This window comes from Panicum hallii, chromosome 3, assembly GCF_002211085.1.
Source record: "Panicum hallii strain FIL2 chromosome 3, PHallii_v3.1, whole genome shotgun sequence".
Lineage (NCBI taxonomy): Eukaryota > Viridiplantae > Streptophyta > Magnoliopsida > Poales > Poaceae > Panicum > Panicum hallii.
In genome coordinates this window covers 53,201,972-53,228,989 of record NC_038044.1, presented here as the reverse complement: position 1 = coordinate 53,228,989, position 27,018 = coordinate 53,201,972, and the positions used below count along the sequence as shown (strand labels likewise).

At 43.1% G+C, this 27,018-nt stretch overlaps 1 protein-coding gene and 2 pseudogenes across 1 annotated transcript; 2 read left to right on the top strand and 1 right to left on the bottom strand.

Annotated features, from left to right (window-relative positions):
• The first annotated feature begins 3,221 nt into the window (after positions 1-3,221).
• On the top strand, positions 3,222-9,415 carry LOC112885475 (annotated as a pseudogene).
• Positions 9,416-13,303: 3,888 nt separating this feature from the next.
• Positions 13,304-15,501, top strand: LOC112887055 (annotated as a pseudogene).
• A 580-nt stretch (positions 15,502-16,081) lies between these two features.
• LOC112885474 (alpha-latrocrustotoxin-Lt1a-like) lies at positions 16,082-20,596 on the bottom strand. The gene is made up of 3 exons (XM_025951088.1): positions 19,879-20,596; positions 16,882-17,501; positions 16,082-16,783 (listed from the first exon to the last, which is right to left on the bottom strand). Exons 1-3 carry the CDS (start codon positions 20,594-20,596, stop codon positions 16,082-16,084), a joined length of 2,040 nt encoding a protein of 679 aa, XP_025806873.1.
• Between the last annotated feature and the right edge of the window lie 6,422 nt (positions 20,597-27,018).

Below are 27,018 nucleotides of genomic sequence, written 5' to 3'. Positions count from 1 at the left end.
CTTGGTAATTCAATTCTGAACCGCAATAATAGTCATCACTCAGTAGTACTCTCTCCGTCTCAAAATATTTGTCGCTGTTGATTTTTTTACAACTTTAACCATTCATCTTATTCAAAAATTTATTGCAAACATACAAAAAGTTAAGTTATGCTTAAAATATTTATAATAGTAAAGCATATCACAAACAAAGTAGATGGTATTTACATAATTTTTTGAATAAGACGAATGGTCAAAGTTGTAAGAAAAAGTCAACGGCGACAAATATTGTGAGACGGAGGGAGTATTATTTGCACCAACTGTACTTTTATTTGTTAATTCACTATTGCCTAAGCTTTCACCCGTGGTACCCGCTGCGCACCAAAAATTAGAAAGAGAAAATAATAAATAATATTTTTTCTAGACCAATGGGCCGGCCCCAAGCTGCCCATAGAATCATGGCTTATGCATGTGTGCATTTTCAGCCTTCGAACCCACAAAATTCCCCTTTACATCATTTCTTCTTCCCATCCCAAATATTTCATTGCTGGTGCCATAGACCTTTTGACTCTTATTATGTAAATCTTCGGTTAACTATTTGAACATCTAAACATCTTCAAATAAAAAAAACAGCTAGAAATTTGTAGATCTTTTCTACAGTTTTCATATAAAGTATGGCTTCCTCTGAGTCTGTACGATAAGATAATAAATTTCAAAAGTGCTGAAATTTAAATTACTTTTGAGAAAAGTATATGTACGCCACAAATACCTCGGAGACTATCTGTGTCAGTTCTTATTTGGAACTGGCAAAGATACTCATTAGCCATGCTAGCTCATAACAAAGACGGTACAGATAATCGGTATCCGTGTCTGTGGATAACACTTGGGATACTTATTTGTGCCGCCTCTTATTACAAGCTGGCACGTATGATTTATCCGTGCAGCCCTAATTGCAGCAGTGTGGGTAAATTGATACCGATTAGTGTCTTCCTCATGGCGATATTTTTTTGCGGTGACTGGATTTTTATGATTTTACTAGTATTTGTTTTAGCAACCAAACAAACCATAGGACGAGATCCTAGTCCATGATCCATTCCTTCTACGACTCTCGGCATACTTAGAGGCCTACTATATAAATAATTTTTCATCCTCCTTATTTGTCCCGGCTAGTTTTGGACCCGGGATTAATGCAAGCATTAGTCCCGGGTCCAACGGTTAGGGGCCTGTCGGGAAGGTGGGGACATTTAGTCCCGGTTGGAGCCATCAACTCGGACTAAAAGTCCCTCCCAGTTGATGGCTCCAGCCGGGACTAAAGGCCCACGAGCCTATTTTTTCCGGCTGGAGCCACTAACCGGGACAAATAAGGAACTTTTAGTCCTGATTGGTGGCTCCAAGTGGGACTAAATCCCCTGGCCCTTTTATCCCTTTCTTCCTTCCATGTCCGAGCCATTCCTCCATTCGTGTTCTCCCTGTTCTTAGCTCTTGGGTGAGGGGAGGTCATACCAATTTTCCCCATGATTTGTGAAAGCTTTTGATTCTCCCATCCATCCAATGGTTTAAAGGTTAGAAACTCCATCCTCTCATCTTCCATTGCTATTGTAGCTCGTTTCATAGTTTAGAAATAGAGATTTTGAGGTTTTTTATTGGAAAAAATGTTGGAATTTTTTCAATTTATACACCATTTGAGCTCAAATTACTTAAGGTTTGCATAGAGTAGAATGTTATTTTTTGGAATGGGAGTATATACATAGAGAGGAATACTATTTAGAAAAAAAGAGATATGAAAATGAGTATAGTAGGATTTTCTATTTTTAGAATGAGAGTATGTATATGTGATCATATGTGGATTTGAATGTGGATTTGAATGTGAAATGTGTGAAAGTGAAATTTTAAATTGAATGTTTATATGCAATGTGAAATATCAAATTTAATAATTGTTGAAAGTGAAAAAAGATGTATACTTGGTATTATCCTATGAATGAATTATTTTGACACTCTAATGATGTATTTATTCAGGCTCACATTGAAACCGTTAAGAAGTAAAAGAAAAATCTTTGTTTCGGAACATATATCGTTAACCTTGACCATGCGGTGATGATATTGCCATTCGGGACCAACATGATATTTGCGACACAGTGTGGTATAAGAACATCATGAATGAGTACGGCTTTGGTCCCAATGAAGAAATCCTCACCTTTGAGCGAGGTGAGGATGCCACCATTCGGACCAAGACCGTACTCCTTCATCACGTCCCTATACCGCACCGTGTTGCGGATATCAATGTTAGCTCCGAATGGCAGTGTCATCACCGCATGGTCAAGGTTAACGATAGATACATGTTCCTAAACAAAGATTTTTTTCTTCTCGATGGTTTTTGCATATAGAGCCTGAAATAAAGTTGTGAACCTTGATTGCATTCCATATGGTATGGGACGATAAGTGTTCGCCTCAAACTGAAGAGTGTCTAAATAATTAGTGTTCGCCTCTAAAAATTTATTCAATTTTTTACATTTATTTGATAAGTGTAGTAAGATTAGTTTTGTTATTGAAAATACAGTAGTTGAGTGCTTCACCCAACAAGATGAGTAATTAATGTTTAATCCATAAAAATGGCTTTGCAACATGATGCATTGGAGCGCCGTGCGTCCGCTCGGGCGTCGGTACGCAATCATTTGAAGCGCACCGGATATTCCCTTGAGTTCCACCCTGAAGAATGCCTTGGCCTTGTTAGTGGTCGTATTCGTCATTTGATTAAGAAAGCATTTCATTGCCTCGCACTTGGAAATGCAAGTCGCAAATTTGAGCGTGAATTGATGTCGAGTTGCATGGTATGGATGATGATCGCGAGTTGATGGCTCGACGTAAATTAAGGTGCGAAGCGTCGGGGATGCCAGAAATTGACTGTTCGGTGTCGAGAGTTGGCGCGACGGTTCACGAGGCATCAATCAATAGGTCTCGTGAGTAGTTTATATTAGCATGTATCTTATTTGGTATTTTAGACTTTTTAATTAATCATGTTGTGTAATGGATCATGTAGACCTTTAATTATTATTCATATTGTATGATGGATATTTCAGATCTTTTAATTATTCATGTTATTGTAATTATGATAATTTATTTATTTATTACATTTATTTGATATGTGTAACAAAATTGATATTTTAGATGTTTTAATTAATCATGTTGTGAAATTGTTCATGTTATGTAAAATACCATATCATGCAATGTAAATGGACCGGTAATGGATGTACAATGCTGATCGACGTTCCAAGGAGTTCATTGATGGCCTCCATTATTTTTTGGATGTCGCCGAGGCAAACAACCGGAATGGTTTCATGTGCGGCCTGTTCATCCATTGCTAGAATAAGAAGGATTACTCCTCTTCAAGGACCCTTCACAGCCATATTTTGACTAATGGTTTCATGTCCAATTACATTTGTTGGACCAGTCATGGAGAAAAAGGGGTTATAATGGAGGATAATAAGAAGAAGTTTTTGACGGCAACTTTCCTAGCCACGCTGGATTCGGTGCCTTTGATGATGCTGCTGCAATGGAAGAGCCTGAAGGAGAGGCGACAGATGATGATCCTACAGATGATCTTAGGCAGGCGCTGCGCAATGCACGTGAAGATTGTGAAAGTGAGAATGAGAGGATGAAGTTCCAGCAGATGTTAGCGGACCACCGAAAAGTTGTTGTACCCAGGATGCGCAGATGGCTTGAAGAAGCTCGGCATCACTCTAGAGTTGCTACAATGGAAGGCAATGCATGGTGTATCTGACAAGGGTGGTGAATTAGTGAAACTTTTTTTAAAAAATGCTTCCTAAGGATAACGAGTTGCCTGCCATAACATACGAAGCAAAACAACTTGTTTGTCCTCTATGTTTGGAGGTATAGAAGATACACGGATGTCCCAATGACCGTATTCTGTACTGTGGTGATGATTACGAGAATTTTGATGCATGCCCCGTATGCGATGCATTGAGATATAAGATCAAGAGAGACGACCCTGGAGAAGTCGAGGGGGAGCGTCCTAGGAAGAGAGTTCCTACCAAGGTCATGTGGTGCTCTCTTATAATACCATGTTTGAAGCGTCTGTTTAGGAACAAAGACCATGCTAAGTTGATGCGATGGCACAAAGAAGAACGAAATGTTGAGACAACATGGACCCCAGTGGAGAAAAATAGATAGAACTTACCCAAACTTTGCATTGGATGCGAGGAACATAAGGTTTGCTTTGAGTACGGATGGCATGAATCCTTTCGGTGAAATGAGCAGTAGCCACAACACTTGGCCTATGACTCTATGTATATACAATCTCCCACCATGGCTCTGCATGAAGCGAAAATTCATCATGATGCCGGTGCTTAGCTCGGGCCAAAAGCAACCTGGTAACGATGTTGATGTGTACCTAAGACCATTGGTTGAAGAATTGTTGTTGATGTGGCACGAAGAAGGTGTCGGATGTGGGATGAATACCGACAGGAGAACTTTAACCTATGAGCCTTGTTATTCGTAACCATCAATGACTGACCTGCTCTTAGTAACCTGTCAGGACAAACGAACAATATAGAGCCTGCACACACTGCTTAGATGAAACTGATAGTGTATACTTGACTCACTGCAAAAAGGTTGTATATAGGGGTTATCGTCGGTTTCTCAACATCAAACATCAGGTACGAAGGAGAGGCAAGCATTTCAAAGGGCAAGCAGACCACCTTACAAAGCCAATGCACAAAAGTGGTATGCAAGTCTTTGACATAGTAAAGGATATAGAAGTAGTATTTGGCAAGGGACCTGGTAGCCAACCTGTTCCGAGCGAAAACGGAATGGCGTCCATGTGGAAGAAGAAGTTTATTTTTTGGGAGCTACCATATTAGAAAGTCTTAGATGTTCGCAATTCAATTGATGTGATGCACGTCACAAAGAATCTTTGCGTCAACCTGATAGGATTCCTAGGAGTGTACAGGAAGACAAAAGATACACTAGAAGCACGGTAGGAATTGCAACATATGGAAGAATGAGATGGCCTACATCCAGAAATGGGAGAAAATGGATGACACAACTTAAGTCCTGCTAGCTGTACTCTTAGCAAAGAAGAGAAGGAAAGCATGTTTGAATGCTTGAGCAGTATCAAGGTCCCATCTTGATACTCCTCAAACATAAAAGGAATCCTAAATATGCCAGAGAAGAAATTCACAAATCTAAATTCTCATGACTGTCATGTCCTTATGACTCAACTTCTTCCGGTTCCGTTGCATGGGATTCTACCTCAGAACGTTTGATTAACCATCGTAAAGCTGTGTGCTTTCCTCAACGCAATTTCTCAGGAGGTAATTGATCCACACAATCTTATAAAGCTGCAAAATGATGTGATACAATGTCTAGTTGGCTTTAAGTTGATATTTTCCACCATCATTCTTCAACATTATGACACATATCTGTAACACCCTAATTTTCCAATTAGAAACCTAAATAAAGTTTGCTAGATTTCTTTTAGGACCTATAAGATTTTTATTCCATTATTTTTATTTTACAGCATTTACCATGAATTAATAGTAATTTACTTTATCATAAAAAGAAACATAAGGAAATATAGGTTTTGTGCATTCCATGCCGCATTGCATTGTTTTATTGTTTGTCTTCCATTTGACTTTAAATTTCAAATTTAAATTCAAATGCATTTGAATGCAATTCTTTTTCTCCCTCTTTTTCTATTTGGGCCCGGCCCACTCTCTCTTTTTCTTTTTCCCTCTCTCTTTTTCCTCCTTGCGGGCCAGCCCAGCTAACCCTCTTTCTTTCTTCCCTTTCTTCCGCACGGCCCAACCGGCCTAGGAGGCCAGCTCCTCCCCCGGCCCACCCGAGTGCGCCAACCCCCTCTGCCCTCCCTCTTCTCAAGCTGACCGGCGGGGCCTGCCCGTCAGGGTCGTTCCCGACCTCCAGCGTGAGTCCGGCTCGGACTCGCATCCGAGTCCGGCTGCGTCTCGGCCTCTCCCCACCGCGCGGAGCCCCGGGCCCGCATGCCAAGGCCTGCGGCTGCCCTATAAAACGCTGCCCCGTGCCCTCGGAACCGTCAAGCTCGCAGCCGCCGCCTCTCGCCCTCGAAGCCCTAGCCGCCGCTGCCATTGCCGCCGCGGCTAGGTTGCCATTGCAGCTGCCGCCTCGCCGCTCCGCTGCTGCCGGAGCTCCGCCTTGGGGTGAGGATCCTCGCCGGCCCTTTTCCCCTCTATTTTCCATCCTCCCGCGCACATGATTGCTCGTGGGAGCTTCGCCACCACGCCTCGCCGTCGCCCGCCTTCCTCGGTCACCAGCGCTTCGTCTTAACTCCATAGCTGCGTTCCCCTCCTTGATCTCTTTCTCTGTGACCAAACCCGAGTCGAAATAGTGGCTGGAATCGCGTAAACGCAATTCTTCGGCGAGCCCGCCGCCGCAAGATGTCGCCGCCGGCGTCCGGCGCCGCCGCCCCGCAGCCGCCAGCCGTCCCACGCCGTCCGATCCGGATCCGATGGTCTAGATTAGATCTAGACCACAGTCAAATAACCGATACCGGTCAACCCTAGGTTATTTTACACTTTAGCCCCTGAGTTCTATCGAAATCAACCTGCAGTCCACGACAGTTCAAAAGTATTCTCGAATCGATCCTTTTTATTCTGTTTAGGCCCCTATCCTTTTCTAAAATAGAACCCGCCGTCTCTAGCCCCTCTATTTTGCAATCTAAACCCTAGATCTAAGGTTTAATTATATTCTAGCCCTCGGTTTCTTTGTTCAGAGCCCTTCTAGTTTCAAATCTTCTACAAATAAGCCCCAAGAATCATATTTTAGCCATAACTTCTCCGTTTTAACTCCGTTTTCATCAATTCTCGCGCTCACGTGACCCTTGCTCCATATATAGTAGCTTTATAATGTTGTTTTGCTCTGTTTATATTATTTGGTGTACTATTTCTTATTTATTATATTTGTTTGTTTGTATGTACTTGTGTTTTACGATAGACGGTGCACAGTTCGAGAGTCCGCAAGAGCAGAGCTTTGAAGATGTTCCCGAACAGCAGCAGTTCTTTGACGAAGGCAAGTGGTCCTTGATCATACTCTAGTCCCAATAACTTTAAAATACACATATTTACTTTATATGCATGCATGTGTCTTGAATATGATGGATCCCAAACTAAGGATGTGCCTAGTTTCTTTTGAACTTCCTTGATTAAACCTGGGTTGTTATACTTAAGTTGTAGCTACGCTAGTTGCTTTTACTTAGACTTTGGTTGCATAACCTGAAAATCATGCTACATTTGTTTACTCATGTTCTGGAATACTTTTATGGTGATAATTAAGATCATTGCATTAATTGGAACATGGAGAACCACCTAGAAAAATAGTGCAATCACAATACTATATAGCTCTGGTCTTGGCTAATAAATTAGAAACTTTAGCTTATGATAATCTTACCGAAAGGGCAAGAGGGGTTGCATCGTCGGGGTATAGCTCGGTCCTCTTGAGGCTGTATGATATGTAGTCCTTGGCTAAGGCAGTACCTCATTAGGCAGGGTTATGACCGCTTTGATTTGAAATCTTAGCGGATTGTCATAAGTTAGGGAATCTTTGTAAAGACCTCGTAGTGAATCCCTGCCACTCACCTTGGAAGTGTTTAAGATCCTTGCAAACCCGAGCATCAAGAAAAACACGAATTGTGGATAAAGTGTACAACCTTTGCAGAGTGAAAACTGATATATCAGCCGTGCTCACAGTTAAGAGCGGCTTGGACCTCACATGATAATTGAACTTAAAGATGATCTAAATTGAGATTCTTTGTTCATAATGTTGTTATCTTCTCTCTTTTATTTATTTAAGGGTTGGTATATACTTACATTTAGTTAATACTTGCTAAATAAAACTTGATGAACTAAAAATGTTTATCGCAGTCAAACCATTGCAGCTTATCCTTGATTTTGGCCTTGCATGTCATATAATTTACTGCACTTGCTGAGTACCAACCATAAGTGTACTCACGCTTACTTAAAACCAATGCTGCTCAGAATAAGATAATTGTCCGGAGTTCCCTGAAGATTTTGAAGAGTACTAGGCGTATGTCTCCCAGTCATCTGCCTGTGAAGTTGAAGTCTGTTGCTAGTTCTAAATGTTTACTTATTCGTTTAATATTAAGACTTTCGGTCATGTAATAAAGTACTATGATACTCTTTTTTATTATGATATTATTTCGGATATACACTTGTATTATCTGTCATATGTGTGGAACTTGATCCTAGCGCACATATGAGATGCGTTCGGTTCCCTTTTCAAAACTGGGTGTGACAATATCCTAGTTCACCATGTCAAAGAGATTGATATTCTCGGGCCTGTAGTCCTGCACAATATATTCCCTTTCGAAAGGTTCATGGCCATAGTAAAGAAATATATTCGTAATCGTGCTCGTCCTGAAGGAAGCATCGCCAGTGTCTATGGAATAGAGGAGGTCATTGAGTTTTGTGTTGACTTTATTGATGACCTTAAACCGATTGGGGTTCCTAAATCGTGGTATGAGGGGAGAATACATGGAAAGGGCACACTAGGAAAGAAAGCATATATATATATATACACGGATGATTTCTCGTTCATAAAAGCACATTACATGGTTCTTCAACAATCTTCCTTGGTGGATCCGTACATCGAGGAATATAAGAAGATTCTGTGCTCCAAATTCCTAGAGAAGTCTAAGGCCTGAATGACATGTCGACACATAGATTCTTTCTCTAATTGGTTGCGAAAGCATCTAATGCATAACATGGATATATCAGAACAGCTATCGTGGTTGGCTAGGGGACCATCTTGGATTATCCTAACATTCCAAGGATACGAGATAAATGGGAACATAGTTTACACCAGAGCCCAAGATAAAAAGAGCACCACCCAAAATAGCGGTGTCCGTATGGATGCCACAGAAAACAACGGTAAAAAGGAGACATATTATGGTTACATAGAGGACATATGGGAACTAGATTTTGGACCCATTTTGAAGACACCTCTGTTTCGGTGCTAATGGGTGAAGCTGACTGGAGGAGGAGTAACAAAAGATTAGTACGGGATGATAATAGTGAACCTCAACAATCTTGGGTATAGAGACGAGGAATTCGTCCTAGCCCAGGATGTCACTTAGGTTTTCTACGTGAAGGACATGTCCAACAAGCCAAAGAAGGGGATAAACAAGCAAACAGATGAGCCAAAGCGGCACATAGTTCTTTCGGGAAAAGAAAACACCGTTGGAGTCGAGGACAAGACAGACCTGTCAGAGCATTATAATAAGTTTCTTGAGATTCCTCCTTTCACGGTGAATGTTGATCCATGTATTCTGTTAGCCAATAAGGATGCTCCATACTTGCGTCGCGATCATAATCAAGGAACATACATGAAGAGGAAGATAATTACTGTACCAGTAGATGCTGATCTTTAATGTATTAGAATCATTAAGTATTATTTTATAAATATCTGATGAACAATTTGTATATTTCGATTATATGTACTTCGTCATTGTTCGTTGTGTTTTATAATTTTATAATTTTCTACTTAATTTTCATGTTCAAATATAATTTTAGATAACTTTTGGATTAGTACTTAATTATCTAGATTTATTTCATCAAACTTATAGTAACACACACACACACTAGCACTACACACTCTCTCTCTCTCCCCCTGTCTCTCTCACACACACACTTACTATTGGCAATAATGTTACGACAAAACTTATTTTTAATGTTAATGTGGTGGCAAAACTCATTTCCTATTGGAAAGCAATAATTTCAAACATTTCATTTAGCTAATACATACTTGCATAGTCAAATTGAAAAATATAATGTGTATCAAGTTATGTATTTAATGGATCAAAACACATGAATATAAATTATACATTTTTCTTATGTATGCCAAATCTAAACAAAATGAAATATTTTATTTAGCATTTTTTTGGACCCATAAATTATTTTTTACGCAATTAACAACTGCCAAAAAATAAATTAAAATAAAAATAGTACACAAAAACTGGAACAGGCCTCTATTTGTCCCGATTGGTAGATCCACGTGGAACTAAAGGTGGGCCGAAATTTCCCACTAAAATTGGCCTTTAGTCCCGGGTGGAGCCACCACCCGGACTAAAGGATCTTTAGTCCCCGGTCGTGCCTCCACCCGGAACTAAAGGTAGCCTCCTTATATATCCCGGCTCCCCTTCTCCCTTCTCCATTCTCAATCTTGGCCGCTGTCTCTCCTCTGCGCCAACGTCGCCGCCGCCTCTACTAGGCCTGGGCATAAAAACCGAAAACCGAATGCCAAAACCGAAATAACCGAAACCGAAACCGAAAACACCGAAACCGATCTAACCAAAAGCTATTTCGGTTGTCATTCCTCAGAAACCGAAATAAATTTCGGTATTCGGTTTTTATTCGGTTTAAACCGAATAAACTGAAAAGCCCAGTATGTTACAGGCTTACAGCCCAGCGGGCAGCGGCGGCCCAGCCCATTACCAACAAACCCTATCCCTAGGCTAATCCCGTGACGGTCTCAGGCCCAGCCCATTACCATTAAACTGTGTTTGTAATATTTTAAAACTGTTTGTGATGCCTTGTGAATTGTGATCAGTGTTGTCAACTTGTCATTGAGTTGAAATTTGTTGTTTGAACTTTGAACCATGTTTTTATTGAACTAATTGATATGTAGTTATGTACTGTTATATGTTGATATTACTGTTATATGCTGTTCGGTTTTTTCGGTAAAACCGAAATACCGAACCGAATAAATCGAAAACCGAACGCTCGGTTTACAGTTTCCCATATACAATTTCGGTTTCTGTTTTTCATTAATCGAATTTCTGAAAAAACCGAAATACCGAACCGAATTAATTCGGTTAACCGAATGCCCAGGCCTAGCCTCTACATCCGCCACGCCGATGCCTCCACCCCTCTGCACACGGCCGCGCCGGTGCCTCCGCCTCCTTTTCCGTGCCACGCGCCTTCACCAGCGCCCCTGAGACACACCATCAGCGCAAGATTCGGGCTGCCACACCGCTCCTGCCATCGACGACGTCCAGCGCCCCCGACCTCCTCTGGCGTCCCCCCACCGGCCCTCTTCGCCTCCTCATCCTTGTTGCCTACACGGCCACCATCACCACTGCCGCGTCCTGTCATCCTCCACTCTGCATCGGGTCCGGTCGCTGCCGCCGCTCGGGCCTCCTTTGGCAGCTGCACAGCGTCGTGCCCCTCCTCCGCGCCGTGCCCCTCCTTCTGCAGCTGCGCCTCGCCGTGCCCCTCCTGCGGCAGCTGCGTCGCCCCCCCTGCATTGCCACCGTACAACGCCGGCCGGCCGCGACAGTACTGTGTGAGTGTGCCTGCGCGTGTGTTGTGTGCACGCGCGTTGTGTTAGGTTAGTTGGTTGAATTATTTTTTATTTTGTATGTTAAGTTGTATGTTGGTATATTTATATCATGAAACTAGCTATTTTTATTTGGTTTAGATGTTTAATTGGTTAGTTTATTAGTACAATTAATTAGTTAGTTTTATTTGGTTTAGTTTGTTAGAAAAATTAAATGGCTCGTGAACAAAATCATAAAGATTTAACAATAGATTCAATTTTTGTTGGTTATTATTGAAGTCTCGAATGTAAATATATAAAGTCAAGTATTTAGTATTATTTTTATAAAGTCAATTACTTAGAGTTCTTTGAAAAAGTTATTATATATACATAAAGCAATCCGATGATGGTGCTGATCAACAAACCAAGAATGTATATATATCTAACATTTCATTCTTCTATACGTATATATATGAAACAATATAGACAATGACTATTATTGAGCATGAATAATAATATGTCTTTTATTTGTAGCACTCGGCATCAGAGAAGCGTAAAAGAGGCAAACGAGACCCGACCAGAAAGTGATACATTATCACAGAAGTTGCATATGATGGCAAACCCATGACTCCCGCCAATGCTGCAGGGAAATACATAAGAGAATGTGGACGTCTTGTGAGGAACCATATCCCGATTAGCTTTAGGTTGTGGAAATTCAATAATGCAAACGAGCAAAGTGTAGCAGTTCCTCAAAGAGATAAGGTATAACTTTGGCATCAATTAAAGAATAATTTCACACTTCCACCAGAGTCTGAAGAATTAGTTAAGGACTGGACCTTCAGGAAGATGGCCACACAATTTCAGAACTTCAAGAAGAATTTGGTTAAGGATTATATCAAGCATGAAAAAATACCAACATTTACAGGAGCACTTGAAAAACAGAAGGACCACTGGGATGCATTTGTGGCATGTAAGTGTTTGGAGCTTGGTATTCAATGGGTGAAAAGGAACAAAGAAAATGCATCGAAGAAAAAAATATCACCACACTCTAGGGCAAGGTGGCTACAAGGTCGCAATCCCAAAATGGGAGAAGATGGAGCAAGATTTGCTTGCTAGAGGTATCACACCTGGAACCATCAATTGGCTTGAACGTTCAAGGAACTGGTTTTATGTTCATGGCGGAATCTTGAACCCAGAGAATGGCGAGTGCATTTTTGGCGAAAGAATTTAGCGAGCATCCATTAGACTACATGAGGCCATAGAAGCAGTTGCCTAGGGAATATTCTAGCCTGAAAGAGAAAAATGAGCTGACTCATGCCCTTGAGAATCCAGAACATCCGATTCAAACATGGGGCAAATGCGTGATTCCGTGGAAATATGGTTCAACCAGTACATCGACTCTTATAGAAGCCAACAAAGAAGGAAGAACGAGGAGCAAGCACGCTTAAGAAGGCTCGAAGAACAGTTGTTATCTAACGATGGATGAAGTGAAATGACAAGTTGCCATAGCATTAAGTCAGGAGCAGCAATCATAACCGGCTTCGGTGCCTAATGTCAACGAAGCTAATGTGTCTCAGCGAAGAAGCAGCTGCGCTTCCACGGAGCTCCCTGTTGATAACGCAGTTGAAACCGGCCAGCAGCGGTATCCTATGGATGATATCACTCAGCGGACACCTTGTGCGCTGCAAAGTAAACACAAGGGCATAATCTTCATGGTTGGCTACGATACAGGATATATACAGGCAGATTAGGTAAACTTCAAAAGTACTATTGAGATTGAACATCTGAAAAATTAAATGAGTAAATTTGTCTCAGAAAGTAAAAGGAGAACGATTACCATCTTTTGTATAATACTAGTATTTTTTTCTTCAATCGACAGCTCACCTACCGGAAGACACATAAATTATTTTAGTTAAATTGGTGCAATATTAGACAGCAATAAAATACATCTATCATGTTACTGAAGCAACTACCCGTAGTTGACTTTCATTAAGTTATAGATGCTTCCAATAATTTACTCATCAGGTAACTAATCTACACAAACCAAGGCAGCACATCGGAAAAGAAAGATGAATCAGGAGATAGAGCACGCCTACTTGCCAATCAGAGGGCTCAAGCTGCACATAGCTCATATTGGAAAAGGTTTCACACTCTCACTAAATTCAGTAGGCATCTAATCCACACCAGCCGTTGTTTACCTTTTTCTGTTCTTCTGCAGGTGAACTCGGGACCTTGCTCTTTGTTCATGGCTTACCTGAGGTATGGTACTCCTGGAGGCACCAAATGGTTGCAGCAGCGGCAGCTGGGTTCCGTGCTATTGCTCCTGATCTCCCCGGCTATGGCCTCTCAGAGCCACCTTCTGACTTAGCACAAGCATCATGGGAGGGCTTGATCAAAGATCTCCTATCGATTCTTGATTCTCTGGCCATTTCTAAGGTGCGTCTAAACTACGAAGTTTTCTGTCATGCCTGCATTAGAAGTTTAGAACCATATAAATTTTTGCAGATTAAGTTGTCAATTCTTATATATTTTGATGATTTTGACAAAGATTATGAGCAGTCTCCTCTTCAAATTTGTAAACTAAACTTCCTGTACATCTTGATGATTTTGACAAATATGATACACCATCTTCTCCTAGAGACAGTACAGGGTTAGGTCCAATACTTAAAAGATAATAAGTATATCTTTGCCATATGAATATAACTTGGTGTGTTAGATGTAACCTAGGAACTTAGGAATGCGATACAGTGATTAGATACTGAAAAAGAAGAGAATAGCTTCAATAAAGCAGGCAAAATGAATAAGCTCAAAGCTAATTCCAGATACCTTAATACTATATTCATACTTTTAGTTAACAGTAAGGGTAAAGTTATTCCTATCTGATAATTTAATAGATATGATGATGTTTATTATTCAATCATTAATCTAGTTGATCATTGAGCAGTTTGTAATTGTGTCCTAAGTCTTGATTCTTCAACACAAGTCACTCTGTTCTGACAATGATGCGATATTTGATTGAAAGGTATTCCTTGTTGCAAAGGATTTTGGTGCCAAGCCAGCATTTGATCTTGCTCTCTGCCACCCAGACCGAGTATGTGGTGTTGTGACCTTTGGAGTGCCTCCTCTCGTGGAAAGCCTGAGTCTTAGTGGACTTCCTGGGGATTCTACATATACAGATGGAGGGTAAATAACTGAGCACTTTCTTTATTCTATTCTTGCTAGTAAATGACACAATTAGTAAATACTCCTTAGACTTTCATAACATCAGCACTACACACTAACATCTGATACCACGTTATGGTCAAGTCCTTTGATGAAGCTGTTGTGTTCTTAGGTTTCTGTATTTAAAATCTGAAACTTTTTATCATGTGGCTGTTTTACCTAATTAGGAGCCTGGAAGAGCAGAGTCTGATTTTGGCCGGTTTGATGTGAGGAGGATCATGCGCACAATCTACATCCTCTTCTCCCGGAGTGAAATTCCTGTTGCCAAGCTTGGACAAGAGATTATGGACCTTGCAGATGACTCGACACCGATGCCTTGCTGGTTCGGGGAAGAAGACCTCTCTTCTTACACTAACCTGTATGAAAAATCAGGTTTCATCACGGCTTTACAAATTCCGTATAGGTGAGAAGTACATTGTTGGAAGCATGCCAAACATGTATGTCTATTATATTATTATTTAGGCTTTTACTGAGATGTCAAACTTCTACAAAACTAAGGATGTCATTAACAAGCATCTTTTTATATCTTAATAGGACCAAACCTGCAAAAGCTGAATATGCTAAACCAAGGTTTGAAATGCCAATGTTTGTGATCATGGGTCAGAAGGACTACATCCTCAGATTTCCAGCACTGAAGGACTACATTTCAAGTGAGAAGCTTAAAGAAATCGCCTCAGACCATGAGATTACTTATATCCCAGAAGGATCCCATTTTGTTCAAGAGCAATTTCCTGAACTTGTCAATCAGCTTATGATAGACTTCCTCTGTAAGCATGCATGAGTTAGCAGCAAGGGCGTGCCCCAACTAAATAAGGTTACAGTCTGAATGGAAAAGGAACAGCAAACAGGCCACCAATAATATAGTGTCAATAATTCCATATAATATCAACAAAAAAGGGTCATTATCTGTATCATCCTCAGAGGGTGGTAAGTAAACTTTGTACCAAACATTCAGAAGTAAATTTATCCATCTTTCAATAGAAGATTCTGCTTTGCGTTATTTCAATAAATTTGGAGAACAATCGCTGGGACCTGAAAGATGTTTCTGTGGATTTTCTGTTTACTCTGCTTGACAATCCGCCTTTTCCTTTTTCTTTCTTTTCTGACAAATGATCCGTACTCTGTTTAAGATAACATGAGAGTCTGGGTCTGCCGATATGGAAAGGTCCCATATGTGATACTTGAATACTCGATCTGTATGTGATATTCCTCACTGTATATGGTTCTGTAACCTCAGAAAATCATCTCTGATAACCGTTCTGACTTCTGAGCCGTCAGTGATTTCTTCAGTAACTATATCCACCCCTGTAGGCACTCTCTAGTTAGGTGTGGACTTTGATATTCTCATCTGGAGAGAGAAAATATGAATCACAAGTCTAGGTGTCCCACCACGTTCGTCCTCTCCTTGATCTTGTTCTGGGCCACTACCAATTCAAACATCAGAATATGTCTTGTTCATAAGAAATATGTCCATTTCAAATAAGATGACAAAACTTACAATAGTGAACAAGAATTATGTACATATACCGCAATATCGCTCTGAGGCCTCTTAATCAAATCACTGGTACCGTGATGAAAATTCTTGCCAACCAAATATTACTATGAGTGGCCAGCACATGAGTAACATTACCTTAGAGATACTAGATCTTAATACTGGCAGTATTCCTGGTCTGATACATAGCACTAACAAAAGTACAGCAAATTTTTCAGTTACTGAGGGAGAATGGAGGATTCCTATTGAAAGAATAACCACAATGACTGCAAGAGAGGTTTTAGCAGCAACCGGAGTAATCATGATATAAACAGCTATTGCAAAGGCTATGGCCAAGGATCCTACTGCATTCAAAGATAGCCATATGGATATATTGTAGTGCATGTAGCGCATCGGCAACTCAACTGTGGGAGTTCCAGCAAACACAAGGCTTAGGACAGCTAACGAGGAGCAGAAAAACGCTAATGTGTTCGCCATCATGAATCCTTGAAATTGTTTTACTCGAGCTAGAGTTGGTGTTCCTCCATTAATGTGGTCATCAGCTATGTAACCCCCAGGTAACGCAAATGTAGCACCAAATGCCATCGTTGTAATTAATACTAAGCCAATGCTAAGGAATTGCGTTGAATTTGATACTATTGAAGATCCCTTTTCCTCATTCTCTGCTTCAGATTGGGAACTGTATTCATCCATGCCAGCATCCCGTCGAGAAATAGCACGCGTAGCATTGGCAGCTATTAGTGTTTCCTGTATCAGGATTCGTGAATTCTGCAAAGAGGAGATGGAAATATTAGTTTCCTTTAATATTGCTCATAGTTTACAAATGAAACTTGTGAGAAATTTTATTTGTGATCAAACTATATTACCAGGAGACAGTATAGTCCTGTGGGAATAGTGTTAACAGAAAGTTCTAGCGGAGTATGCTTCTTTTTGTTTGGTAGATTGAAGTCTACCTGCTTCTTGACAAACAGGCAAGCAAAAATCCACCAATCCCCAACCTCTACAGCTAGGTGTAGAGCAGTGTTTCCTTCACTATCTTGCTTGTTCAAAATTGTTGACAATGCCGGCGTCTGGCACGCAAATGCAACTATATTGTGTCTCTTGTTCTTGGCGGCAACATGAACAAAAGTTCTTCCATCTGAGTCACGCAATCCGGCACATCCAGGGAACATTGTGACTAAGACGATGACTGATGAAAGTCTACCTGCTGACGCTGCAATATGTATAGGGAACGACCCTTTTCTGTCTGGTTGAAATGCTGAATATGCATCTGCTTCCAGTAATTGTCTGGTAAGTTCCAAAGGTAGTTCTGTTATGTTCAAAAGGGTTGCAATAGCTTTTCCCTTTTTAACTGGCACAGCATAGAGGGGAAGCATTCCATGTGTCTCATTTTCCAATGACAACGCAAAGTGTAGCGGCGTGTTTCCATGTTCATCTTGCTGTTTAGTGAGTTGATTGTTCCATTCCAAAAGCAATTCTGTCATCTCTGAAAGGTGTCCCACCATAGTGTTATTTAGTCCACATAAAGAAGCAAAGAGATAGGGATTCCTCTCCCCTATATATACGGAGTAAGATATTCATATATCTTAATTACAGAACTCTAGGGACTACACTTTGAATCGTTTGTACACCTAGAACATCACAAAAACATGCATAATTTTAATTCCTTTTCAACTTCATTTCTATACAGTTCAAAGTTAGAACTCGTTTGTGGATTAGCACCATGATTTACATCCAATTTTTAGAGCAAGTCTTGTAAGTCACCATTCAACAGAAGACTAGATCTACCCAACATTTGAATCTGGATTTTGAAAACCCACGAATTTTTTACTTTAGGATATTAATCACTTCAATCAATTACTTTAATAAGTTCCTTAGAAATTTAAAAGTTCAATCTGGGATAGATCTACATCACACTATATTCCAGCCATAAATGCACACAATTGCATTGCACAACTGAAACCAGTTAGGAGAACATGCATTTGGTAGTCACACATCAACAAAATTACTCATACCTCATACTTAAAACACATTCTTCCTCCATTACCAATAACAACTTTTGTGTTTTTAGGAATGGTTGCTGCAGCAGACTACCAAAATCCAATCATCAAGAATAGGGTAGAGGGATAAATCTCCTTCATTTAGAGTGGAGGTGGTATATTTTGGTGATTACGAAAAACTTTTAGCTATTGGAGATTGGATTGGTAATCTGATGGAGCACCTCCAATCACTAAAATATCAACTTTTGGTATTGGGAGAGGATGAGTAATCTTGTAAGGAACATGCCCCATTAGGCCAGGGTTGTCAATTTGGTGATTGTGTCACAATATAGTCAATGGGACTAATGAGTTTGTGAGTTCAAATTTGTAGGATTTCTAGGTCCCATGGATGGAGTCCAACCCATATACAAGATAGTCCAAATCGCTGTCAAGGTGTCCAAGTTGAAGTGAAAACTTAGAGAATATATTTTGGGGTGTCAAAATGACCGTAGCGATGATTTGGACAAGTGACAGTAGAAAAAGGGGTGACCAGTTAAACCGACGGGTATGAAAATTGTACTGACCGGTGCATTAGGAAAATGCTACTGTGATCAAGTCAGTAGCACCGGTTTAACCAACAGAGCATCGGTTGAATATGTCGGTGCATCTATCGAGTGCCATGACGATCAAGTGAAGAAACACAGAGGCACCGGTTGAATCGACGGTAAAAAAGAAGGCGTCGGTGTATTGGTAGTTTACTGATACAGAAGCGTTTGGAGTTGAAGAAGTATGAAGGTCTTTAGCACCGGTTGAATCGACACCCGTCGGTGCAATGACGTCAGCAGAAGATGATAGTTGGAGTTTAACGGCTAGCAGGCAAGCTGTGTGTGACCGGTTAAACCGACGGTGGCGACCGGTTTAACCGACGCTTTAAGCTTTTTAAGGAAAAGGCATGTAATGGTTAGGAGTGGATCTCTAGCCTAAGGCGTCACCCCAGGTCATTTGAGGTTGCTTGAGTTCGTGAGAAGTTACAAAAACTCTGTTGAAGTTCTCCAAGGCAACCAAAAAGCTCATTGATCAAATCCTTAGGTTTAGCACAAGCTTTGTGAGGTGTAGTGTTGGCTAGCTCTAGAGAGAGTGTGAGAGTAAGGCGTTGTGACCTTATGATTGTTCTTGAGTGAACCTTAAGCTTGTATCTCGGTATGCCAGCCCCTTAAAGTCTTCGTGGCTCGTCGGCAAGTCTTCGACCCTCCGGCTTGGTGTGGAGTGGCGATGACGGCTTTGTGCAGGGGACGAGGAGGCCCCTCCTTCGTGGGAAGCTCCGTAGTGAAGGCGGCATCTTGGTGACCGGGTGACTTAGCGTGAACCTTATAGTCGAGCCTTTGTGGCAAGTCAAGCAGAGTCCCAGGAGAGACTTGGTGATCGGGAAACAATACTCTTAGTGAGTGATTCAACAACGTGAACTAGAGGGTGGCTTAGTGCCTACCCATACCACGGGATAAATCCTCGCGTCAAGAGTTTGCTTCCTCTTATCCCCTTCTTTACATTTCCGTATTACTCTTGTAACTTGTGTGCTTTTATTTTCTTAGTGCAGTATTTTGCTAGGATTGGCTATAGGTTGCAAAATTTATTTCGGGATGAGAGTTTCACACTAGATGAACTATAGTTGCACATCTAGCACGATCTAGAATATATTTTGTACAAACTACTTTGCGCTATAACTTTAGGTTTTTCTAATTCACTCCCTCATTCTCTTGGGCTACGAGCACCAATTCCTTTCAAATCTGTTGGAGATGCTCACCTGTGTGCATAATAGGAGTAACGTCCGTGCGTGTAATGTTACGACGAAACTGATATTAAAATTGAATGCTGCTGTTTATGTACCTTTGCTTTGCAGAACCGCCGCATGCAAGGCGTTTTGTCCAGCCGGTCCAGAGTAGGACAGCTGGCTGTCCCTCTCGTGCAGGTCCCGGGCGATGGCATATCGGCGTAGCGCGACTGCCAGGTACAGCGGCGAGGCGCCGGCGCCGCCGTCCGGGACACGGGCCAGGCACGGGTCCGCCGTCATCAGCACGTCCACCAGCCGCATGTCGCCGGCGCGGATGGCCTCGTGCAGGGCCGTCTCCCCAACCTCGTTCTGCATCCTCAGGAGCGTCGCCACCCTCTCTACTCCGGCGAGGCGGACGAGGAGGGTGAGCATCTCGACGTTGCCCACCCTGGCGGCGCAGTGCAAGGGCGTGCTCCTCCCCTTGTTGCGTGCCTCCAGGAGGTGCCTGGCCTTGCCGTAGATCACCTCGGCGCTCCTCAGGTACCCGCCGCCGTCTCCGGCGGCTGCTACCACGTGGAGCGCGGAGTCCCCGTCCGAGGTAACGCCCTGCAGGAGCAGCGACGACGACGGCGCTCGAGCTTGAGAGCTCGCCGCTGCGGTGGCCCGGTCGATTTCGACGACGACGACGGATGCTGTGTCTTGTTCCTCGCTGCTGAGAAGGCTCGTCAGCTTCGTGTCCCAGCCATGGCATGCCGCCATGAGAAGCTCAGGGTTCATGGTCTCAGGTGCAGTGAGTTCAACCTCCACAGCAGCTGTGTTGCTAGAAGCCGCCATGTCGCCAAAGGCGTGTGCCGGACTGCCGGTGGACCGACCGTTGGACACATAATAGTAGATGTATCACATAGGTTGCAGCTAGCAGCCTATATGGTTACTCTAAGTTCAAGAAAGGAATATATGCACGGACAATAGGATTTACGAGTGGAGTCATGTGTGTTTGCTTAGCTTTTCCCTTGATCGGATTGCATCAAGCGAAAGCAATGCCTTGTTTGCATCAGGCAACACGCAATGAATGGGTAACAAATAAACTATTCTAGCAAAGGCACCAGTAAGCGCTGAACACTTCTTTTAACTTTCGAGGATGGAGATGCATGTGATTTGTGAAGCCCATAAAGAGCTTGCTCAGTCATGTTTTGGTTCGCAAATCAGATTTCTATCCCTCTTTACAAGGGTAAGGCAACAGAAATCTTGATAATTATTCAAGATTTTTCATCTCACTTTACGTGAATCGCGATCAATGTGTTCCTACAGAGGGAGAAGTTGGTGATGATGCCGGCGCTAATGGCATGGTGTAAGGAGAATGGTATGAAGTTGAAGATATGGGTTACAAATATTATTTAGCCCTTAGCTTGTTGGGCTTTCTCGATTAAATGAGTTCGAATCATTGAGGGAGCCCTAAGTCAAAGACCTATTTACAAGTATAAAACCAAGGAGATATTCTTGGGGTGTAGAAATCCTATCTCCATATTAGGGGCCTTGTCCCCTCGCCGTATTCATAGGTTAGGAGGAATCTTTAACTCTAATGGAATGACTATATGTGATTTAATCCTTGAGCTACCATGCCATCAGCTATATAGTAACCCATGTCATACACATTACCATTGATAGTAAAGTGACCCTCTTGAGCTATTCCTCGTCATCGTGCTGTGAACAATGGTGACTGATTTAAAACATTAATACCATTGTTGGACCCAGTCACACAAAAAATACATGCCATATCCATAAATCATGGAGGCAACAGCTTCAAGCATGACAGTGGGTACTCCATGATTTCCGCGAGTACATTGTCCCTTCCATGCCACTGGACAGTTTTTCACTCCCAATGCATGCAGCCAATACTTTCCAACATACCAGGATAGCCATGAGGCTCCCCAACATGAAGCAACCTTTGAATGTCTTCTGCAATTGGCCTTCTTAGACACTTTGGCCCAAAATACTCAACGATACCTTTGCAGAAATTTTTTAAGCTCTCAATGACTGTTGTTTTAGCTATTTGTAAATTCTCATCAAACATATCAGCACATGTTCCATATGCTAACATTCGCAAAGCAACAATGTATTTTAGTAAAGGTGAAAATCCAAGCTTACCGAAAGCATCCCTTCTTTGCTGAAAATCACCAAGAGTTTGCACAATGTGTAGAAATAGATGCTTTTGCACAATACGTAGACATAGATGCTTTCTCATTCTATACCTCCAATGAAACTGGATATCATCATACATTGAATTTTCTGAAAAGTAGTAAGCCTTCAACCGATTCTCAGCATCTTGACGCTCTCTTCTTATGTACTTTCTAAGTTGACTCGGTGGACCTCTTTGCTGTTCCTCAATTTGGGAATTGGGATCAAATCTGCTCTTCAATCTGAGCCTAAACGGGGTCATTGATATAGTCCCAAACCAAGTTAAATGGGATGACATCAAAGTTACTAACAACAAAGTTGTTGTCATGTTGGGAGCTAGGTTGTGTGGACATTTCTGGATCTAGTGGAGTAGAGTGGATGTGGCTGGAGAAGAGTAGAGTGGATGTAGCTGGAGAAGAGGGCAACATATCAGGTGCAAACGAGGCTGTCCGTGCAAACCCGTGCAAACCAACTAACAAAAGTCGCAAAAAATTCTCAAAAAAATTATGTATATACTTCATAAACTTCCTTACCACTGTATAAAATTTCAAGTTCAAATTCATCATATGTTAAGAGATATAAAAAAGAGAAAGTTTTAAGAGTTTTCTCTTTTATTTATCTCTCAGAATTTTCTCTTTTTAGTATCTCTTAACATATGATGAATTTGAACTTGAAATTTTATACAGTGGTAGAGTAGTCTATGAAGTATATACATAATTTTTTTGAGAATTTTTTGCAATCTTTGTTAGTTGGTTTGCACGGAGTTTGCACGGACAGCCTCGTTTGCACCTGATATGTTGCCGGAGAAGAGTAGAGTGAGTGGATGTGAGGATTGAGGATCTGGTGGGGTCGAAGGGACCTCCATCCTCCTTTTGTAGATCAGCCTTATAACGGCTAGTTTTTTCAACAGCTAGTTTTATAACGGCTAGTTTTTGCAACCGCTAGTTTTTACAACAACATTATTAATTTTTAATAAATGTGTGTTCTGATGTGATATTATACTTTTCAGATCAATATCTTGGAGCCAACACACGAATGCAAGAGGGACAAAGTAGTACAGAGCCAACACCCATTGGAGGTAAGATCAATTAGATAATAGCATTACAACGACTACATGATAGCATACACCCACTGTCTTGGTGTACATTACAATAATTAGTAATACCATTACAACAACTACATGCATGATAGCTCTACTATTCAACCTAAACATCTCTACCATAAATTTCATGAGATAAGAAGTACAACTTCTTGACATGGTGTGCTTTTTTGTGCCTCGCTGTATGATGAGATGTCCATCGTATCCAGAGCTACGGGACTGCGCACATAGCATAAATATTCTGAAATAAGGGATGGGGCATGACCCATATCTTATATCTGTTGTAACTACTCGCATGCGAGTACTCGCATGGGAATAGCACTAGTCGGAACAGAAGAAAACTACCCGAGTTGTACTCGGGTAGGACTCCTAAGCTGTGTATCGAGCTAGGATTCCATGTAACCCTGTCCTCCCGACAATATAAGGGCGGGCAGGGACCCCCTCCAAAGCATAACCAATCCAAGACAATACAAACCACCATACAGGACGTAGGGTACTACGCACATCACGGCCCAAACCTGTCTAAACCTTGTGTTGCTTGCACCTTTGAGTTCTTGATCTCAGCGACACTCTTCCTACAAGTCTACTATCTTAGGGTATAGCTAGGTAGGCCTGCCGATAAAACACCGACAACTGGTGCGCCAGGTAGGGGAGTTCATCGAAGATCCACCGGCGAATTTGATTGCATCCTTCAACTCCGCCGCTGTACCTAAGGAGGGTACCACCTTCATCTTCGGCTCCTCGGTCTATGTCGCCAATGGCCAAGGTGGTTTCAACAGCCATATTGCCAACCCCGGGGAGCCGGAGACACCGTCGCTTGCCTTCAGCCAAGACGTCGGCACTCTAGCTGACGGATCCAGCCAAACCCAACTTTCCGATCTGATTGAAAACTATGCTAGCCGTCTCCCAGCAATTTCCCATCCCTGGATCAGTGCCGGTGATTTAATCGCCGGAATTGATCGGGTGGACCATAGCATCGCCAGGTGCATCAAGCTCACGGAGGCTGCTCTCCGACGTTCTTGTGACTCGGCCCCCATGACCCAGAACCACCCTGAGATAGTGCGTCCACTTCTCGCTGACGTCGGCGACATCTTCTCCGAAATTGATCAAGTCGACCGATCCATTGCTGAGTGCATTAGGAGCACGGATGCCACTCTCCAACACTCTGGCCCTCAGGGGCCAGGCGCACCCACATCGGTGTTCGATCACGACTTCGATGACTTCACCGACAAACTCGGCAGCTCACTGCTACCTAACCTGCTGGAGAAACCCAAGCACAGTCCCGTTTTTGATTCCAAGTCCCTCTCCACTCTAGAGGAGGACCTGGATCTCATACTACAACTCGGAGAAGGAGAAACAACTGTTTGCTAGGAGGCTCTAGTTTTCGACGACTACTTGGACTCCGATGATCACATCACGCCTTTATTAGGCGAATACCAGGCACTAGCAATAAAATCAAATCTGGTGCTCACGCGTCGGAAGCGCATGAAACCCTCTAAGCCACTCGACCTCAGCCCACCATGCTGTAACACCCTAATTTTCAAATTAGAAACGTAAATAAATTTTGCTAGACTCTTTGAGGACCTATAAGATTTTTATTCCATTATTTTGATTTTAGAGCATTTACCGTGAATTAACAGTAATTTACTTAACCATGAAAAGAAACATTACCCAAACCTACCACTTTTCCTTTAGAGTTGTCACCAAAGGTGTCAGACCCGGGGCTACGGGACTGTGTACTTAACGTAGTTTAAACATTGGAGAAGGACTTGGACGCTCTACTCCAACTCGGAAAGCCCGAAGCCACCGCACGTCGGGGGGCTTCGGGTTGTTTTGGTGTCAACAGCCTGATGATTACCTCCACTCCGAAGGGGCGTTTCGTGTATTGGAAGGGCATGAAACTTTCTGATCTATTCGAGGCCGAAGACCAACTTGTGGCATACCTCGAGCCTTTGCCTTTTCAAGAGGGTAGGCCATTAGCCACCGTGGCGGAGGAGTCGACTGAGCTAATCGACGCGAGCTCTGATGAGCTCATCTCACGCCAGGTGTTGATGGCGGAAGAAGGCGAGGATGATGGCAACTTGCCCATTGTTGAATTCGATGCGGTATCCGAAGATGAGGCCACAGCCAACATCGGCAACAAAAACGATGCCGATCGTGAGGCACGGAGGACCCGGAACAGAGCTCGCGCAGCTCGCCGAAGGAGGGTCAATGAGCGCATGCGATCCAGGCATCGCGAGCTTGACGCCGAATTCGTTGCCGTAAGAGAGCGGGGCTTCAGGACTCCGGTGGCCAACATCTCTAGGGTTACGGCCATACTCGTGCGCAATAATGATCCGAACGTGCGTCAAGCACTTCGTTATGTGCAGAGGGCCTGGATTCAGCTTGATCAGCAAAACCTGGTGTCTACCTCAGGGAGGAACGTGTGGGCGAAAGCTGAAGCCAGGCTCACAGCCGAACGGCTAGCGGCCGTCCTCGACCTCAGCGCAACAACAACGACAATGTTCGCAGGAGTCAGGCCCTTGGCGGGAGGCAGCAGCCACCTCCAGGAGGTAACCCGCGATAGGCCAATCATCGGTCTCCTCCAGAAGACCTGCGCCAGCGAATCAATGAAGGCCGCGATGCGCGGTCCGTGATCGATTCCAGGCGCAAAGTGCGCGAAGAAGTCGAGACAGAGGGTACTGACTGCAGCGACCATTTGCAGCTTTCTCCGCACGGTTCAGCAATTACAAGTACCCTGAGGGCTTCGAGCCGATCGGCATCACCAAGTACGATGGCAAGCAAGCTCCTCAGTAATGGCTACATTGCTATTCCACCGCTATTGAAGTCGCGGGGGGATCCAACATCGCCAAGGTCGTCTACTTCCCGATGGCTTTGGACCCTGCGCCACTCACGTGGTTGGAGAGCCTCAGCAACAACTCGATCGACTCCTGGGAGCGGCTCAAGAAGGTTTTCATCGACAACTTCCAGGGGGCAATCGCTCGTGTAGGTACTCATCACGATCTTGCTCAATGTAAACAAGAACGTAACGAGCTCCTACGGTCCTATACACGCTGTTTCTTCGATGTTCATGCCACCATTGCGAATATCTCGGAGGAGGACATCATCAACTGCTTCTACAATGACATCACCAACCCGGGCATATATAGAGACTTCAGGCGAAATAGACCAAAAACTGTTGCGGGGCTTCGTGACATGATGCACAACTGGTCCGAGCAGGAAGAGAAGATGCGGGAGCGGTTCCCAAGGTGTAATGATAATCTAAGGCGTCCACATGACAACCGCAACGACAAGAGCCAACGGGACTATTCGGGTCCATCCCGAAAGTGCAAGCCAGATGATCTCATCGCGGCTGTAGACCGTCCCTCGCGAGGCAAGAAATGGATGATGCGGGAGGAGTTTGAGAAGCTCCTGCATAAGAAATGCCCATGGCATCCAGGTGCCAATCACGCGGCAATTGATTGTTATCACCTCTGGAGGACATTCAGCAATTCCGGTGGTGGCAAGAAGAACAAGAAGCCAGTGGACAAAGAACCCAAAGATGACAACCAAGGGGACCAAGGGCGCAACGCGAAGTTCCCGGATGCTTCAAAGACCATCAATGTTATCTTCGGGGGAGATGGAGACTTCGGTTCCAGGCGGGAACAATAACTACTTCTCTGGGAGATCATGTCCGTCGAGCCGGCGGCACCACAACCACTCCACTGGTCAGAGGTGTCCATCTCGTTCTCCCGCGATGATCAGTGGACAAGCTTTTTGGAGCCCAGTAAGTTCCCCCTGGTCCTGGACCAGGTGGTGGCAGAAGTCAGGCTCACCAAGGTGCTCATCGATGGAGGGAGTGGTCTCAACCTCATCTTCGCCAGCACTTTGAGAAAGATGGGTCTGGACTTCACGGACATGCTGGTTCCAAGCAAGTCTCATTTCTTCGGTATTGTCCCAGGTAATGCGGTGCACCCGCTTGGCACGGTGGTTCTTCCAGTCA